Below are 16,111 nucleotides of genomic sequence, written 5' to 3' on the forward strand. Positions count from 1 at the left end.
GCATTTTACAAACTATGTTAATCTATAAAGAAAACAGCCAAGTCATCATTTTCCTCTTCTGGCCCCACTACCATCCTCATCAAACTAGAATTCAGGTGAATTAGTTCATTCTCAGCCAAGTGCTCCTTCAGTAACCTAACGATTTAAAATTCATTTAAATTATCCCCAAATACTACAGAATAGTATTATCACTTCTGCCAGAAAAGTTGAAAAATATACAGCAGAGGCATCAAAACATTATACCAACCAATGATTCGAATGCAGGAAAGGATGGAAACTATTGTTCCAAGGGCTCTCGATGAAATAGCTTAAAACTGCTTCATCTGTGCCTACAAATTTAAGCCAATAGCATTTGAGCCTAAAGACAGCCATACATATAATGGGATCAAAATCTTTACTTCGGTCCTTCCTTCTTTACAACCAACAGTGTCTGTATTTGCATGTTGGACTTTCAGGCACTATCAAGTCCAAACTTTCTTTTCTCTGAAGATTTTTATGTGTGGAAGTCTACCTGGCCCCTTGTCAATGAGTGTTGTAGTAAAGAGAATCTTGCTTACATGAAACAGTTCTCTATATTCTCTCACTAACTTGTGCTTATTTTTCATTCTACTGGATTATATGCCAACTACTGAATACCAAGCAGTTTCTCCAAAACACAGGACATTCAAAGATGGAAATGTGGAGCACTGGTGCTTTGCTTGGAAGAATAAATGATAAAATACATTTGCCAAGAAACTGAAATTAAAATCAAGAGGGTAAGAACTCTGTGCAAAAAATGTGGACAGAAGCCTGGCAAACCATTAACAGAGTCACTGTTGATTTTAAAGGAAAGATAATAACACAAAATAACTTTAATGATAACTGTAACAATACGGCCAAGCACTTCCATTGACCCAGGCACTCTATTCTGCACTCTAATGCTCTACATGAAGTCATGCATCCCTCCTAATCATGCTACAAAGCAGATGCTATTCTCATTAACATTTCATAGATGAGGAAATGAAAACAGCTGTTTGGACATTTGCCTAACATCAGAAAGCTTAAGGACTGCAGAGCCCAAGATACGTAGTTTTATATTTTGTCCTGGCACAAAAAGCCAAAGTTAAGCTTCTTTGGCCATCACTCTTTCACAGAGACAGTGTAGGTGGTCAAGTTCTAAGCTCTGAAACCCACAGTATCACCAAGGAAAATCTGGTGTGGGGAAATCTGTGGGTAGAAACAATTCTGTTCTATTTAGTCTTCGCTTATATATCAGAAGATGGGACTTACTCCTGCTCAGTCCACCAGGAGAACCTGGATTCTATTAAGAAATCACCATACTAATGATTTTCTCCAAATAACACTGTGACCAGTCTCATATTATCTTCCCAGCCAATAGCACAAAATAGTTTAAGACAACAAAAGGAAAAGAAAGATTGGAATATTCTATAACTATTTTTTTTTTTTTGCTTTTTCAAGACAGGGATTCTCTGTATTGTTTTGGAACCTATCCTGGAACTCCCAGAGATCCACCTGCCTCTGCCTCCAGAGTGCTGGGATTAAAGGCACATACCACCAACGCCCAGCAGTATTCTATAATTATTTTAAAGTGACATTTAAGCACATTTACATTTCTATGCTCCTTTCCCAGTTATCTGTATAGTTAAAGAAAAGAATGTTTAGACATACAAACAAAACTTTAAGCAAGAATATTCAGAGAAAATGGAGAAAAATGTTCCCCAAGCGTCTCTTAGCCCAAATGTGGTGTACAGTTTCAACCTGGTGGTGGATGGGTGTCTGTAGACAATGATCCTCAAACTTCAGTAAATGCAGAAACTACTGGAGCATCCCAGTCTATCTGCTACCCCTCTACATTCTAGTCCAGCAGCTTTGGACACAGTCATAAGAACTTTCAGTGTCCCAGGCTTCCCATTGATTTTAATGGGTTGCCTGCAGCAGCTATGTAACAACAACAACAACAACAACAACAACAATAATAATAATACCTGCAAGAGACTAAAGACTTACTACCCAGCAAATGTTTGCAGTTACACATTAAATCACATGATCTTGCAAAGCTGCCTGTCCCATATCCTACCTGTGTCAACATCCTTGGGACTGTGCTCTTCATCAGGAAGCCTGGATGGTGGCCACATGGATGGTTCTCTCCTGGGAAATTGCCCTTCGCTGTAATCCATGGAATGTGTAGGTTGACTAACTGCAGCCCAGGTGTAAAGCTGATCTTGCTATATTTAAAAAGGTGTTTAAATGGAAATGTTATCAATTCAATCATGAAAAACAAATGGCTAATACATTACAAAATGTAAAACACAGACACACAGAGATATACAAACACTTCTAAAGCACTCAAATAGCATCTTGCATTGTTCAATATAGAGCCATTAAGACACCAATTCTCTCAAACTGCCCTGTGGCCACATGCCTCATTGTCATCATCATCATCATCATCATCATCATCATCATCATCGTAAAACCTAAGTCTCTCTCTTTGAAAGAAGAGATGGGCCTGCCAGGAGACATTCCAGATGCAGAGTTACATAATTCCTGAAAATGCATCACTAACCATCTGAATATGGTTTGACTTTTGCTTGCTTTGCTTTTGGTTTCTCAGGCCAGATCTCTCTCACTATGTAGCAGGCTGGCAAGAGATCCTTTTTCTCAGTTTCCTCATCATCTGAAACTACCAGCATGCATCACCACACTGGGAAGACGTCTCATTAAAACTTGTTTCACCACTTGTGGGAAAGTCAGAGGGTAGTCTACACTTGGACACCACAGGGACAATAACAGCTGTTTATCTTGGGTCCCAAAGTAGAAACTGGAAGAATGGACATGAAAAAGTAAATGAACCTGGCAACAGTAAGGTTGCAAAAAAGAGTCTTTGGCAAAGGAATGCTTTGCCAGCTGTGATCAAAATAAAGGGGACAAAATAGAAGGTTCCTGTGTGTATCTCATGCTGGGGACAAACTGGCTGGCTCCCTTGGAGACCTATAAACACCTCAGAACTGATCATCAGAACTTCAGAACAATGCCAGTCCCTGTAGGGAGAAACCCTGATTACAGGTACTGCCCAAGTGGGCGTAGTCACAGGTATGTAGCAGGGGTTTAAGAGCCAGGGAGGCCAGGTGGCTCTCTTGATAGGCTGAGCCAACACTGGGAAGCATTTCTGAGTCAGTCCTGCTCAGGGTGCGAACCTAGTCACTGGTTCCCTTGTGTGAGTATTTTCCCCTAATAAATTACCGGTTATTAACATCTGTCTGACTCCACCTGTATTCTGCTTTAGGATGCACAGGATTGGTGCATGCACGAGATTCCCTTGTGCCTTTTTCTTCACTGAGATACAGTCATTCCCTACCATGTTTTGATCAGCACTGACTAAAGCAAGGGAAAAGGCAACGCAGTAGAAATGAATACAGATAGAACCATAATCACCAGAGTGAGATTAGAAAGGCAATGAGTTCACTCAGGTAGATGATGCATCTGTAAAATTTATATAATAGGTTAAGAATCCATAAAGTGGTCTGGTGTCAAAAGATGCTGTGTGCCCAGCACGGTACTGCACACTTTTAACCCCACAATCTGTGAGGCAAAGGCAAGAGGCCAGCCTATTCTATGTAGTTAGTTCCAGGCCAGCCAGAGTGACATGAGGGAAGGAGAAAGCAGACTCCCACAGGCTGTTGCCCTCTGACTATCACATTCATATCAAGGTATACAGGTGACCAACACACATATATGCACACATGCAGACACACACTAAGTGAGAGAATATTTTGAAATACTTTAAAAAATGGAAACACAATAAACTAAAACCTATGGAATGGACAAATGAGAGCAATGAATGACTCATCTAAAAATACAGAAAGATCTCAAATGAACAACCTATCAATGCATCTCACGAAACTCTAACAACTAAAGCAAACTCAATCGAGAATTAGCCAGAAAAGGGTACTAAAGGCCAAGAATGTATATGAATATTATAGATGTATATGTATATGAATATTATAGATGTAAATGCATATTACATATATGGGCCTGTATACAGGATGAAGAGACATAAACCTAGAGGGCAATGTTCTCAATAAAGAGGATTGGGAAAGTTGGATTATCATAAGTAGATGATATAAACACAGGCTGGTGAGCTGGCTCAGTGGGTGAAAGCCCTCACTGCCAAGCATAAGGACCTGAGTTTGATCCTCAAAAGCTATATGGAAAAGGGAAGAGTGACCAGCAGCAAGGGGTCCTCTGATCTCCACACACCTGCCATGGTAAAACATGCCTGCCCATGCACATACATAAACATACAGAAATAAATATGAAAATTACTTGTGAATGTGGATCAGCTACATAGAAATGATTCTTCAAAAACAAAGTTGACAAACTAATAGCCAAACTAACAGAGAGAGAGAGAGAGAGAGAGAGAGAGAGAGAGAGAGAGAGAGAGAAAGAGCTCACAAGTAAAATGAGAACTGGAACAGGAAACATAAACGACAGCATGGACATTACAAAGGATCATTAGATATTATTGACAATAATAGGTCAAGAACTATCATAGGTGAAGGGGTAGGTAACCTTAACTAACCAATGATGGATACTGAGAATTAATAAGTTTTCCATCAAAGAAAAGCCCAGGATCCCATGACTTCACTACTGAAATCTATCAAATACTTAAAGAATCGATAAATTCTCCATAATTCCTACCAAAAATAAAAAAGTCAAGGATGAGGCAATATTTTCTAGCTCAAATCCAGGATCAGAAAAACCAGATTAAGACATCATTGCAAAGAACGCTACATATTCCAGGACTAAGAAGCATCTGTACGTAGAAATGCATACAGCTCATGGAGATATGAAGCATATGGACCAAAAAGAATGAACAAAATGGCGGCCAGTCACCTGAGGTTTTTGGTGGCAAATGACACAGCAAATTTCTCATTCGGGCACTGAGTGTGGGATGAGTACTCTGGGTCAGAAATGCACCCAAGTAAGGTTTGACTGTGACCCAGAGTTTCAACTGGTGGATCAGACTTGGCCAAAAATGATGATGATGGTGATAATGATGGTGGTGATGATGATGATGATGGTGATGATGATGATGATGGTGATGATGATGGTGATGATGGTGGTGATGATGGTGGTGATGATGATGATGGTGATGATGATGATGATGATGATGGTGATGATGGTGGTGATGATGGTGGTGATGATGGTGGTGATGATGATGATGATGGTGATGATGGTGGTGATGGTGATGATGATGATGGTGATGATGATGATGATGATGGTGATGATGATGATGGTGATGATGGTGATGATGATGATGGTGATGATGATGATGATGATGGTGGTGGTGATGATGATGATGATGATGGTGGTGATGATGATGATGGTGATGATGGTGATGATGATGATGATGGTGGTGATGATGATGATGATGATGGTGATGATGATGGTGATGATGATGGTGGTGATGGTGATGATGATGATGATGATGGTGGTGATGGTGATGATGATGATGATGATGGTGGTGATGATGATGATGATGATGGTGGTGGTGATGATGATGATGGTGATGATGGTGGTGATGATGTCTGTGTGCATCTATCTGTATCTATGTGTGTAAGTGCATGCCCACATGTGTACGCATGCATGTGGAGACCAGAGGTCAATGTCAAATGCCTTCCTATACTGCTCTCCATCTTATTTGTTGAGGCAGCATCTCTCTGCGAAGCTGAAGCTCACTAACTGGGCTAGATAGCTCTGGGGAAACTCTGTAGCTCTAGGGTTACAGGTACACACAGTCACACCTAGCTTCTTACATAGCTGCCTGTTATCCAAATTCAGGCGTTCAGGCTTATTCAGCAAGCACCGTACTTACTGACTGAGCCCTAGGCATTAGTCCCTCACATCATGGCACCCTGATCTGTTGCATGGGTTTGGCGAATCATGCCAAACATAGTTAGCTCTACTCATTCGCTAGTTATCCTTACCTTACCTTCAAGCAAACTTGATTTGAAGTCTGGGAAAGAAGTGAAAGTGTATCACTGTGATTCAGCATCCAGCCATAGCAAAAGCTGGTTTCTTAATGACATTTCAAAGAAGTTATTAACCCAGTAACAGTCACAAAGAACATGAAGTCCTTCCAACAGGTTTCTGACTCCACATACAGTTTTAGTTCTCAAGAAGAAACCTAAACAACTCTTTTCAGCCATATTAACTGGGACATAATATTGTAGGTTATAAACATGTCTATTGCATCAGAAAAATCTTCATTTTCACTGTGGAGAAAACAGGCTTGAGCCAATTAAATCATGTATATTGTTAGGTATATCTACTATTTTATAAATTCCTTCTGTCACACAAGGAAAACATATTTAACTCTCATTTTCCACGTTTCTACACATATAATCAAAACCGAATGAATTTTTACTATTGCCTTTACTATTGTTCTGTGTGTGTGTGTGTGTGTGTGTGTGTGTGTGTGTGTGTGTGTGTGTCTGAATATGCATATGCACACCTGTGTGTTCACCTCCCTACCACAGCCAGGCAGTGTTGGATCCCTGGAGCTGAAGGTACAGGCATCTGTGAGCCATCTGAAGTGGCTGTTAGGAACCAAATTCAGGCTCTATGGTAAAACAATGAGCACCCTTAGGGGCTGAGCCATCTTTCCTGCCCCAAGACTAAATGGATTTCAGTGGGCTGGATTGGGGATTTACGAGTAGAATGCTTCCCTAGCACTTCCAAAGAAAAACAAATCTTACTGTGTGTCTGCACCTTGTTTTTCTCACCCTTTCCTCTCTGTTACTTAGGCAGCTGATGTGTACATCACTCTCACACATCTCACTGCCTCTACGATTCCCATTAATCAGCAGATGGATTGAGTTCCAAATTGCTGTTCAAAACTCCTTTTATCTTTTCCAGAGACAAATCCTGAGAGACAGTTCCTACTTTACAGGAAGCCCGTGCTCATTACAAAGTCTTTTGCACCCCTCACCATCCTTTCTGATGTCTTGCTGCTTTGCCCAATTAACTGAAATCCCTCCCGTGAAGCAAAGTTGCTGTCTGTTTCAGAGACTAACACCAACATTGCTGTCTCCTACATGGCTCCAGAAAAATCTTCCTGATGCAGCATCACCTCCTCCTCCCTCATCCTCTGGAAATGCAACACGGGCAACAAGGGAGAAACCACTTTGCAGGTGCTCACAGCTTTGCACAGGTCATCATTTTTTTTATAAGTATCCTAAAATAAATGTTTCCAAGTTTAGAGGTGTTTGAAGACAGGTTTCAGGGAGCCTCAATGTTTCATTCTACATGAGTCTCTTTTGAGCCACACACGCATTTTTTAGAAGTCCACTTTCCGTCATCAGTTAAAAGTCGAGGCATCTAGTTGGGGTTGGCATGCCAGTAGCCAGGCAGTCACCTTTGAGCTATATTACTATGTTGTTCATCTTTTGAGAAGATTTTATTTACTTTTACTTGTATATTTGTATGTGTGTGTCTGTGTTTATGTGTGTGCATGTGCCTGCAGAGTTCAGAGGAAGGAGTCCGATCCAGTAGGAGGAGTGGAGTTACAGCTGACTGTGACTTCCTTGTTGCTAATCAAACTCTAATGACCCCTCAAACCCCTACAGTGCCTGGGTCTCTGACGCTCTCCTTTGTCCCCCTTTGACAGTGCTAAGGATTGTCCCCTATGCTATAGACATACTCAACCAGTGCTTAGCACTCAGCTATATCCCAGTCTAGAAGCAGGTCTTTCAATAACAAGATAAGCTGCACCTGTGGTCGTTATAAAGTTTGCAACTCAGTATTTCTGCTTTAGCACTAGTGTGGCTTCTACAACTGGGAATCTGAAATCACTTCATATTACAGTAATATCGTGTGCATTTAAAAATATAACGGTAAAAAGAAGTGGTTTCCTCCACAGCATCCTCAGGCCAGGGGTCTTAGAGCTTGCTCAGAAGTTTCTCCCATTATCTTCAGTAAATCTTAAGAAAACACCCATATATTTGGTAAAACATGAAGCAGACTCTGAACTGTTCAGTCCATTATAATCCCATCTGTGTGAAAATCTGATTGTGAATTAGCAACTGTAGAATTTAGAATTCCCTGTGCTCACAACCTTGGATGAGTCATCAGTAAGCCCAGGACAACCAAGGGCTTCATGAGAAGGATCCGAGAACAGTGGCCATGTTGGACTTCAGCATTGCTAGCCAAGGCTCCAATTCCAGCTGTTTCTGCCTCTCTGAGCTGAGAGTAAACATTTATGCAGAACTAAAGTTCAGCCTCAGAAACTCTACAAGCTCCTTCTTTTCATTCTACATCTGCTCTCACAAACCCGGTTTGATGATGTCACTGAATTATCATTTCGTCATAGCAAAGTGTTCTGCATGAAGATTTCTCAGGGTACTACTAATTGAATCCCAACTCTTAACCACTGAGCCACCTGTCTAGGCCCCGGTTTGAGGCTTTTCAAATGGACTAATTAATTATAGACTGTTAGTCACAAATCTTAGAATGTGAATTATGAAGAATTCTTATATAAACTATTGCCCATCCAGTCTTCCAAACTAGAAATTATTGGCTAGGTCAATACCTCACAATCTCAGCAAATCTCCCAGAACAATGCTTTTCGTGTTAGATATGGCACTAGAATTCACTTCACATTCATCCCAGTGGCTTTGGACTCTCAGACTGAATGCAAAGATTTCCCCATGGTCATCCCAAACCTGGAGCATTCCTTATACCAAATGGGAAGTGATTTTCATAAACAACAGAAAAAGGTACCCTTGTATCTGCTACCATAAGCCTTTGTACTCCCCAAAGAATCTGAGCTGGACCTGTGGTAGCTGGTGTGCACATGAAGACCCTCCCTGTCTGTTCATCCTTTACAGTCACTCTGTTTCTGCCACCAGGATGGCTCGTGATTTCCTGAATGTACCAAGATCTTCCAGAGCCCTGTGCCCTTATATAAATACTCTCGGGGCAACAGAGATGGCTCGGTTTTTAAGAGTGCTTGCTGCTCATCCAAGACATGGGTTTGGTTCCCAGAACCCATGCTGAGTGGCTCATAATCACCTGTAACTCTGGATGTTCCAATACCCTTGTCTCTACAGGCATATGGCATACACACAGAGAGACATTGACAAACATCCATAGACATAAACCGTTTGTAGTCTCAAAAGTTTGCTTTTCTCCCCAAATCAATTTGCCTTTCTAGCTGGCTGTGACGGTGAACAGTCAGTGTCAACATGAAGAGAATCCATGGAAACACACCTCTGAGAAAAATCTAGATCAAGTTAATTAAGGTGGGGAGACACCACCTGAATGATGGTGTCATTCATTGGGGAGGAAGGCTAATCTGAATACGAAAGGTAAAAGCAACCCTAGCATCAATGTGCACCACTCCCTGTCTTCCAGCTGCTTCACACTCCTGCCACCATGACTTTCCCACCACGATGAGCTGTTTCCTCAAACCCTGATCTCAAACCAACTCTTCCTTGGGTTGCCTTTGTCTGATATCTTGTCAGAGTAACCAGAAAAGTTACCACCCTTGTAAAGCTCCCACGTGACCTGCAAGTGCAGGTGCAAAGAAGGCTCCTACTTGTTCCACTTCCCAGTCATGCCACACAGCATAGAGTCATAGAGTCTGCTGTTATTTCACCATGGGAACTGTCTCTTGCCTCTCATCCACTGGAATGTAAACTCTCCCAAGATCTGGACTATGCATTATTCTTAAATGGGGAGACCCTGTAGTCATGCTGTATCCTCTTTGTCTTTTACTTGTTAGCTGGGTCTCATCAATAGAAAGTGCATGAATCTCAAACCAAGAAGCTTCTTGGTTAAAATGGCAGGTTCCATGGACATGCAGAATTCTGAGCCAGCTTGAGCGACATAAGGAGAGCATAGCTCATATCATGGGCATTGGGTCATACTCCCGGAGCCTTGATAGTAAGATCTGGTTCTGTTTCTTAACTCTTGCCAGCACTAAAAGGGAGTGTCACACACAGAGAGAGAAACAGGAAAGTTGAACTTATGGACTGCTTCAGTCCAAACAGGAGAGAGACATTCTCAGTCTGTCTCCATCTTGCTCACAATGATGTCACAGTTTGTAGAAAGGAAGAAACAAAAGCCAGGAAATGTGCACATGAAGATGGAACCTTCCCCCAGTTACCAGTTACCAGAAGCAATGAATACTAAGGAACTGGAGTTCTCCCAAGAGTCTCATTCTGAAAGAGGGGAAAACATGAATCCCAGGTGCTATGGGTGTGGGGTATCTCCCAAGAAGAAGTTTAACACAATTCTGACTTGTTAGACCACCTTACAGGAGGCACAGACTCTGACAATGAGGGTCAATGGTGAACTAGACCACACCTTAACTTATGCACATATAATGCCTTCTATTTAAACCTAAGTTAGTACCCCAAGGAAGACATGGATTTGGGGTGAGGGTCATAGTCCAGGCTAGTTTATCTTCTCCCAATATGGCCACATTCAGGAAACGTGGCAACTGACTCCACCTAGTTTATCACTGGTATCAAGGTCTGGGCTTGCACCCTAAAAGCTCCAGTTAACAGAAACAGTCTTCCTTCTGTCCTCAAAGTTCTTGCAAAAGTGAAGGAAATCTCAATGCCTGCAACAGTTTGCTTAAGCAAAAGAAAACACCATAGGAACCGACACTGGCAATTCTGTAAGACTCCCGCCCTTCACACTCCCGAGCTGACATTTCTCAAAGGTGTGAGCTGAACTGTGTAGGAAACAGAAGTAGAGCTATCTGCTGGGTTTCTTCCTAGGGGAAAAAAAACAAAACTAAAATTAAAACTTAGCATTAAAGCCTGTCACTGACTATTTATAGCACAGGAAGCTGGGACTGAGATTAAGATCAGTGAGAAGTCTGCTACTTATAGACCAGACTCCAGAGAGGGGGCTTAGATAAGGGATGATCTCAAAGGTTGGGAGTAACCTAGCACTGTATGACTCCAGTCATCACCAAAGATTAAAATCAAGACACCCCCACCTCTCCACCACCACCACACGCAAGCATTTCACTTACAGAGCTCAAATAGAACTTGACAGAATAAACTCAAAACTCCAAACTAAATCAACAACTGAATACTGGGTACCAAGTTGTAGCATCCACGCATATCCTACAGTGTGGTGGACAGTTAGTTAGAGCATTTTTTCCACCTTATACTTCTTTCTCAAGCTACAGACAAAGGCAAGCTCCTCTTTAGAACTTGTCCCTTGGCCTTTGGACAGACTTCTAAAAACCCTAATACATTGGTATGCACAGTCCGTAACAATTATCCTAAAAGACTCTCAAAGAGTACGAAAGGCAGGCACTGCAGAGTTTAACAGCCCAAGAGCCAATCGTTTTTCTAATCATTATGACCAGTCTCCTCCCCTCTAAAACAAACTCAGCAATACCTCCAAAGGTATTGCTAAGATGAGTTAGCTTGACTTTTACCAGTGATGTAATAGTATTAGCAAAGGAGTTTTAAAACAGTACCAATACTGGAGCTGGCATGATAAATAATGTCTGCAGGATAGTATTTGGGAAGCTGAGATAGGGGACCAAGGGACTGAGTTTTTGGCCAGCCTGATTTACATAGCAAGACTCAAGATAACAACAACAAACAAAACTTCTATAGTGGAACTCCACACTCTTGCTGTACTTTAGTTTGGAATTACAATGAAATGTCAATGTAATCCTAGTTAAGACCTGACCAAGCAATGCTGTAAATAAGATGTGCCTCCTTTACGTATTTTGCTTGACCTTAAGTTTGTAAAACTACCCTCATTCTTGTTGATTATTTCTTAGTGACAGCTGAGGATATGGGATGGGCCAAGGTCTTATTTCATTGGTATTCATTTTATCCCTGGGTATGGAAGAGACTAGCCCAGTGTCCCCGTATACTACTGTTGACTATGTTTAATGGATGTGCCTGGAAGTTCCCTATCTATGAGCAGCAGAGACCTTTGTCTTGTGTCTTGATATCACCTGCCCTATAGTTCCTTAAAGCAGAAAAGTAGTGCAGCCTGGGCCAATCCTGTAGCAAATTCAATTTGATGAAGAACTTGTTTCATTTGAAAGGAGGGCATGTTAGTTTAACATAGCAAGGGACTCTGGTGGAGTGGCACCTCAACATAGGACAAAGACTACTTTGTCAACATTAGCGTTTATACTCATTCAAATTGTTTTTCCTGGCATTGCTGAAACCGTAATAATATCCTTGTTTTTGGTTTTGTTTTTTTGGTGCATGGTAAATGGTAAACAGCAAATGTTATTATCTTTGGAAATATGTAGTCAAGTATCATTTCTCTCAAATTTTAAAGAGTGATTTAAGTATTCTATCTAAAAAGATAAAACTATAATTATCTAGTGAATTTCACGGTGAAAATTTTTTAAACGTCTTCCAACAACTTTATAAATTAGAATTGAGAATTCCCCTTGTAGAATTTAAAACGACCAGCAGAGGGCAGAGCTGAGACTAGGATCACTGACTCCCTATGCAGCAATGAGGAAATCTCCAAAATGAAGCCCAGTTCTATTTTTGACTGAAATATAGCACCTCAGTTGCCACATTGGAGGGCTTAAGAGATCATCCAAGAATCATCCTTTCAATGTAATACTCTCTTCAGTACAAATCAGAGACATAGGAATGAACACTGAAATAAAATAATGTAATATAACATAAACAGAATAAAGAAATGAAGTAATGTAACATTAATAGTCTCTCATTTTATGCACATTCATGGGTACAACTAAATCACTTCAAATCAAATCATGCTTAGTATGTATAAGATTTTAAAGACCTGTAAAATGTATAATTATATATATATGCATTGTATATAATACTTAATCTAGAATATATATCCTATAGACAAAGTTATTAAAAAGGCTTGTTTGAATGTTTGATAGACAAATGATTATATTATCACCATTTTAATATCCCCAACTTTTATCATTTGCAATATTTTGCATTTCAAAAGTATGCTTCAAAATAACACGCCAATATACAGATATAAAGTAAGAAAAAATAGGGCTGGGGAGATGCTTCAGAGGCTAAGAGCACCGGCTGCTCTTCCAGAGGTCCTGAGTTCAATTCCCAGCAACCACATGGTGGCTCACAACCATCCGTTATGAGATCTGGTGCCCGCTTTGGGTGTGCAGATACACATGGAAGCAGAATGTTGTATACATAATAAATAAAATTTTTTTAAAAAAGCAAAAATAAGGAAGAGTTCATGGGTTAAGCCTATGAGCACAGTATAAGTTGAACAGGACTAAATTTGGTCTTTTCTTTTTTGAAACAGATGAGGGTTTTTTATTATTATTCAGTTATATAGATATTGCTGTTTTTCAAATAAGAAAGCTGAGAGGGGCATAGAGTGTAGCTCAAGAGAGAGAGCTTGCCTAGTGTGCACCAAGCTGAGTCTCATTCCTAGCAGCACATTAAGCAGGCCCAGTGGTCCACACCTGTCATCCCAGCACTCTCGGGCAAAGGTAGGAGGATCCGGAGTTCAAGGTCAACTTTGGAAGCACAGCCTGGGCTACATGAGACCCTGTCTCAAATAAGAAATAGCAGGGGGTAAGAGAGAAAGGGAAAAATGAAAGAATTAAATAGAAAGTTCTTAAAATAAAGGTGGTATTAATTCCACTGAGATTGGACCCCATAGAGTTCTCCCTCTCCGCCCCCCATTTTCTCCCTTCTTCCTTCTTCCTCTCTTTCACTCCCAGCCACTCTGCTGAGAAGTTTCTCAATTATACACAAGAAGTTAACCGAAATTAATGAGCAATTCAGGGCAAATGTTCCATCACTAGACTAATTCCTAGCACAGCATCTCATCATCTGAACATAACCCTTGGGAATTCAAAGGAAGGACCTCCTTTGAGCTAAAAGGAAAAGGGCCAAGAACAGCTTCCACGTCTAAATAACAGCTTGTATCTACAGAACACACTCTTGCTGGGGCACCATTTTCCCAACCCCAGTTGATCAAATACCCATTCTCCCAGGGCCATCCTCAGAGCTGCTCCATGTTTTGTTTTTGTTGATGATTTCCTAAAGTGGGAGCCTAATAGTCAGCATTTTACAAAGCCCCTAGAAGCAGAGGGAGGAGGGGGGAGGGTGCAAGCCCAGCAAAGCAGCAGCTAAGGGAGACACTGAGGGCCACAGAGAAAGCTGTGCATATCCTACAGTTTAAGCGACCCACCACAGAAAACTAGACCCACAATGTTTGTTTTAAAAGTAATCATTTGGAGCTACAGATACATGTCAGTGGCATAGCACTTGACAAAACCGGCAATGAGAGAGAGAGAGAGAGAGAGAGAGAGAGAGAGAGAGAGAGAGAGAGAGAGAGAGAGAATTCTTTTATAGAGAAGAAGCAATTGTCGAGAACAAGAATAGCAACCTGAAAACTAATTAGAGATTATTGTGTAGGCGCTGGCCCAAGACAAAAGTAACACACAAAAGAGGACTGGCAGGGAAGGGAACACAACCAAGGACATGGTAGTAGATGGTGAAATGTGGAAGGTGACTGCTTCTTGGGCTGAAATTAGATGTCTGTCTGCCACTTCTAAAACTGTGTGACTCTGGGCAAGTCATTCATCCTTTCTAAGTTTCAGTTTTTACACCAAAGGATGAAGTCAGTTTAAAATTAAATTGCAATCGGCTAATCAAAGTATGATAAAAATATCTGTCCTCTGTAAATGCTAAGGTTCCTGCCATGAAGAAACAAGAAACGAAAAGCTGTGTTTCCCACACTTCTTCACTTATTTTGCCACCAAATACACCCACATTCATTCAACCGCATTCACCATACAAACCATCTGCACACCGTCCACCTCACCTCACTGAGCACCACCCACCACCAGTGTAGGAGAAACTGTGGCCAGTCTACCCAAGTGGCAGTCACCCTGTCCCTGGTGCCCAGGCCAGCCCACATGCACAGCAGGCATTTCCTCCCTGAGCCAAGCCTCCAAGCCTACCTCAATGCCCAGAGAGGCTGACAGAGAGACACCTGACCCAGAGACACCAATGAGAAAAGGACATACAGCAGAGTCAGCGCCTGAGCCAATAGGACCTCGGGAGGGGGTATAACTTCCTGAACAAATGAGTCTGCAGCAGCTCTACTACTCACTGACTCCTGGTGCCTGAGAAGTTGGCTCTGCCTCTTTTCAGCCCCTCCCCCAAGGGTAACCCACAACACACCAGGACTTCACAGCTCATCTACAAAGGGACTTCAAAACTCCACTCTGTGAGATAGTCCCTTCCAGAGCATACCCTCCATAAATAAATTGTCAATAAAATTAGCAACATAGACAAATTGAATGGGTGTCTAGCAATTCAGAAGTAAATTTGACATAAATTTGTCAAAACAGCTGAAATGAAGAGTTACTCTTCTAATTACTAAATAACAAGTAAAGCATTCTACTCCCCAACATATGCTTCTTAGAAATTACATTGGCCTAGGGAAATAGGTCAGTGGTAGAAAGCTTGTCAGCATATGTCAGCATACACAGAACCCTAGGTTAGATCCCAATACCAGGCAAACACAAAAGCAAACCTGAAAGGCAGTACATGAAGACCACTATATTTCACTTTCACTATTCACACTTGAGAGGACTGATGACCCCTCAAGCCCCCACAGTGCCTGGGTCTCTGGAGCTCTCCTTTGTCCCCCTTTGACAGTACTAAGGATTGTCCCCTATGCTATAGACATACTCAACCAGTGCTTAGCACTGAGCTATATACCAGCCTAGAAGCAGGTCTTTCAATAGCAAGATAAACTGCACCTGTGGTCATTATAAAGTTTGCAACTCAGTATTTCTGCTTTAGCATGTAGTGTGGCTTCTACAACGGGGAATCTGAAATCACTTCATATTACAGTAATATCGTGTGCATTTAAAAATATAACAGTAAAAAGAAGCAGTTTCCTCCACAGCATCCTCAGGCCAGGGGTCTTAGAACTTGCTCAGAAGTTTCTCCCATTATCTACAGTAAATCTTAAGAAAACACTACATATATTTGGTAAAACATGAAGCAGACTCTGAACTGTTCAGTCCATTATAATCCCATCTGTGTGAAAATCTGATTGTGAATTAGCAACTTTAAAA

At 41.3% G+C, this 16,111-nt stretch overlaps 1 protein-coding gene across 2 annotated transcripts in view; it reads right to left on the reverse strand.

Annotated features, from left to right (window-relative positions):
* Fmn2 (formin 2) overlaps positions 1–16,111 on the reverse strand; it is a 291,955-nt gene that overhangs the window by 227,062 nt on the left and 48,782 nt on the right. For both annotated transcript variants that reach the window (XM_035444830.1, XM_027418908.2), the window contains exon 3: positions 2,078–2,225. In XM_035444830.1, the coding sequence (XP_035300721.1) occupies positions 2,078–2,225 (148 nt within the window). The remainder of the gene's footprint in view (positions 1–2,077; positions 2,226–16,111) is intronic.

Source organism: Cricetulus griseus, chromosome 5, assembly GCF_003668045.3.
Source record: "Cricetulus griseus strain 17A/GY chromosome 5, alternate assembly CriGri-PICRH-1.0, whole genome shotgun sequence".
Classification (NCBI taxonomy): Eukaryota; Metazoa; Chordata; class Mammalia; order Rodentia; family Cricetidae; genus Cricetulus; species Cricetulus griseus.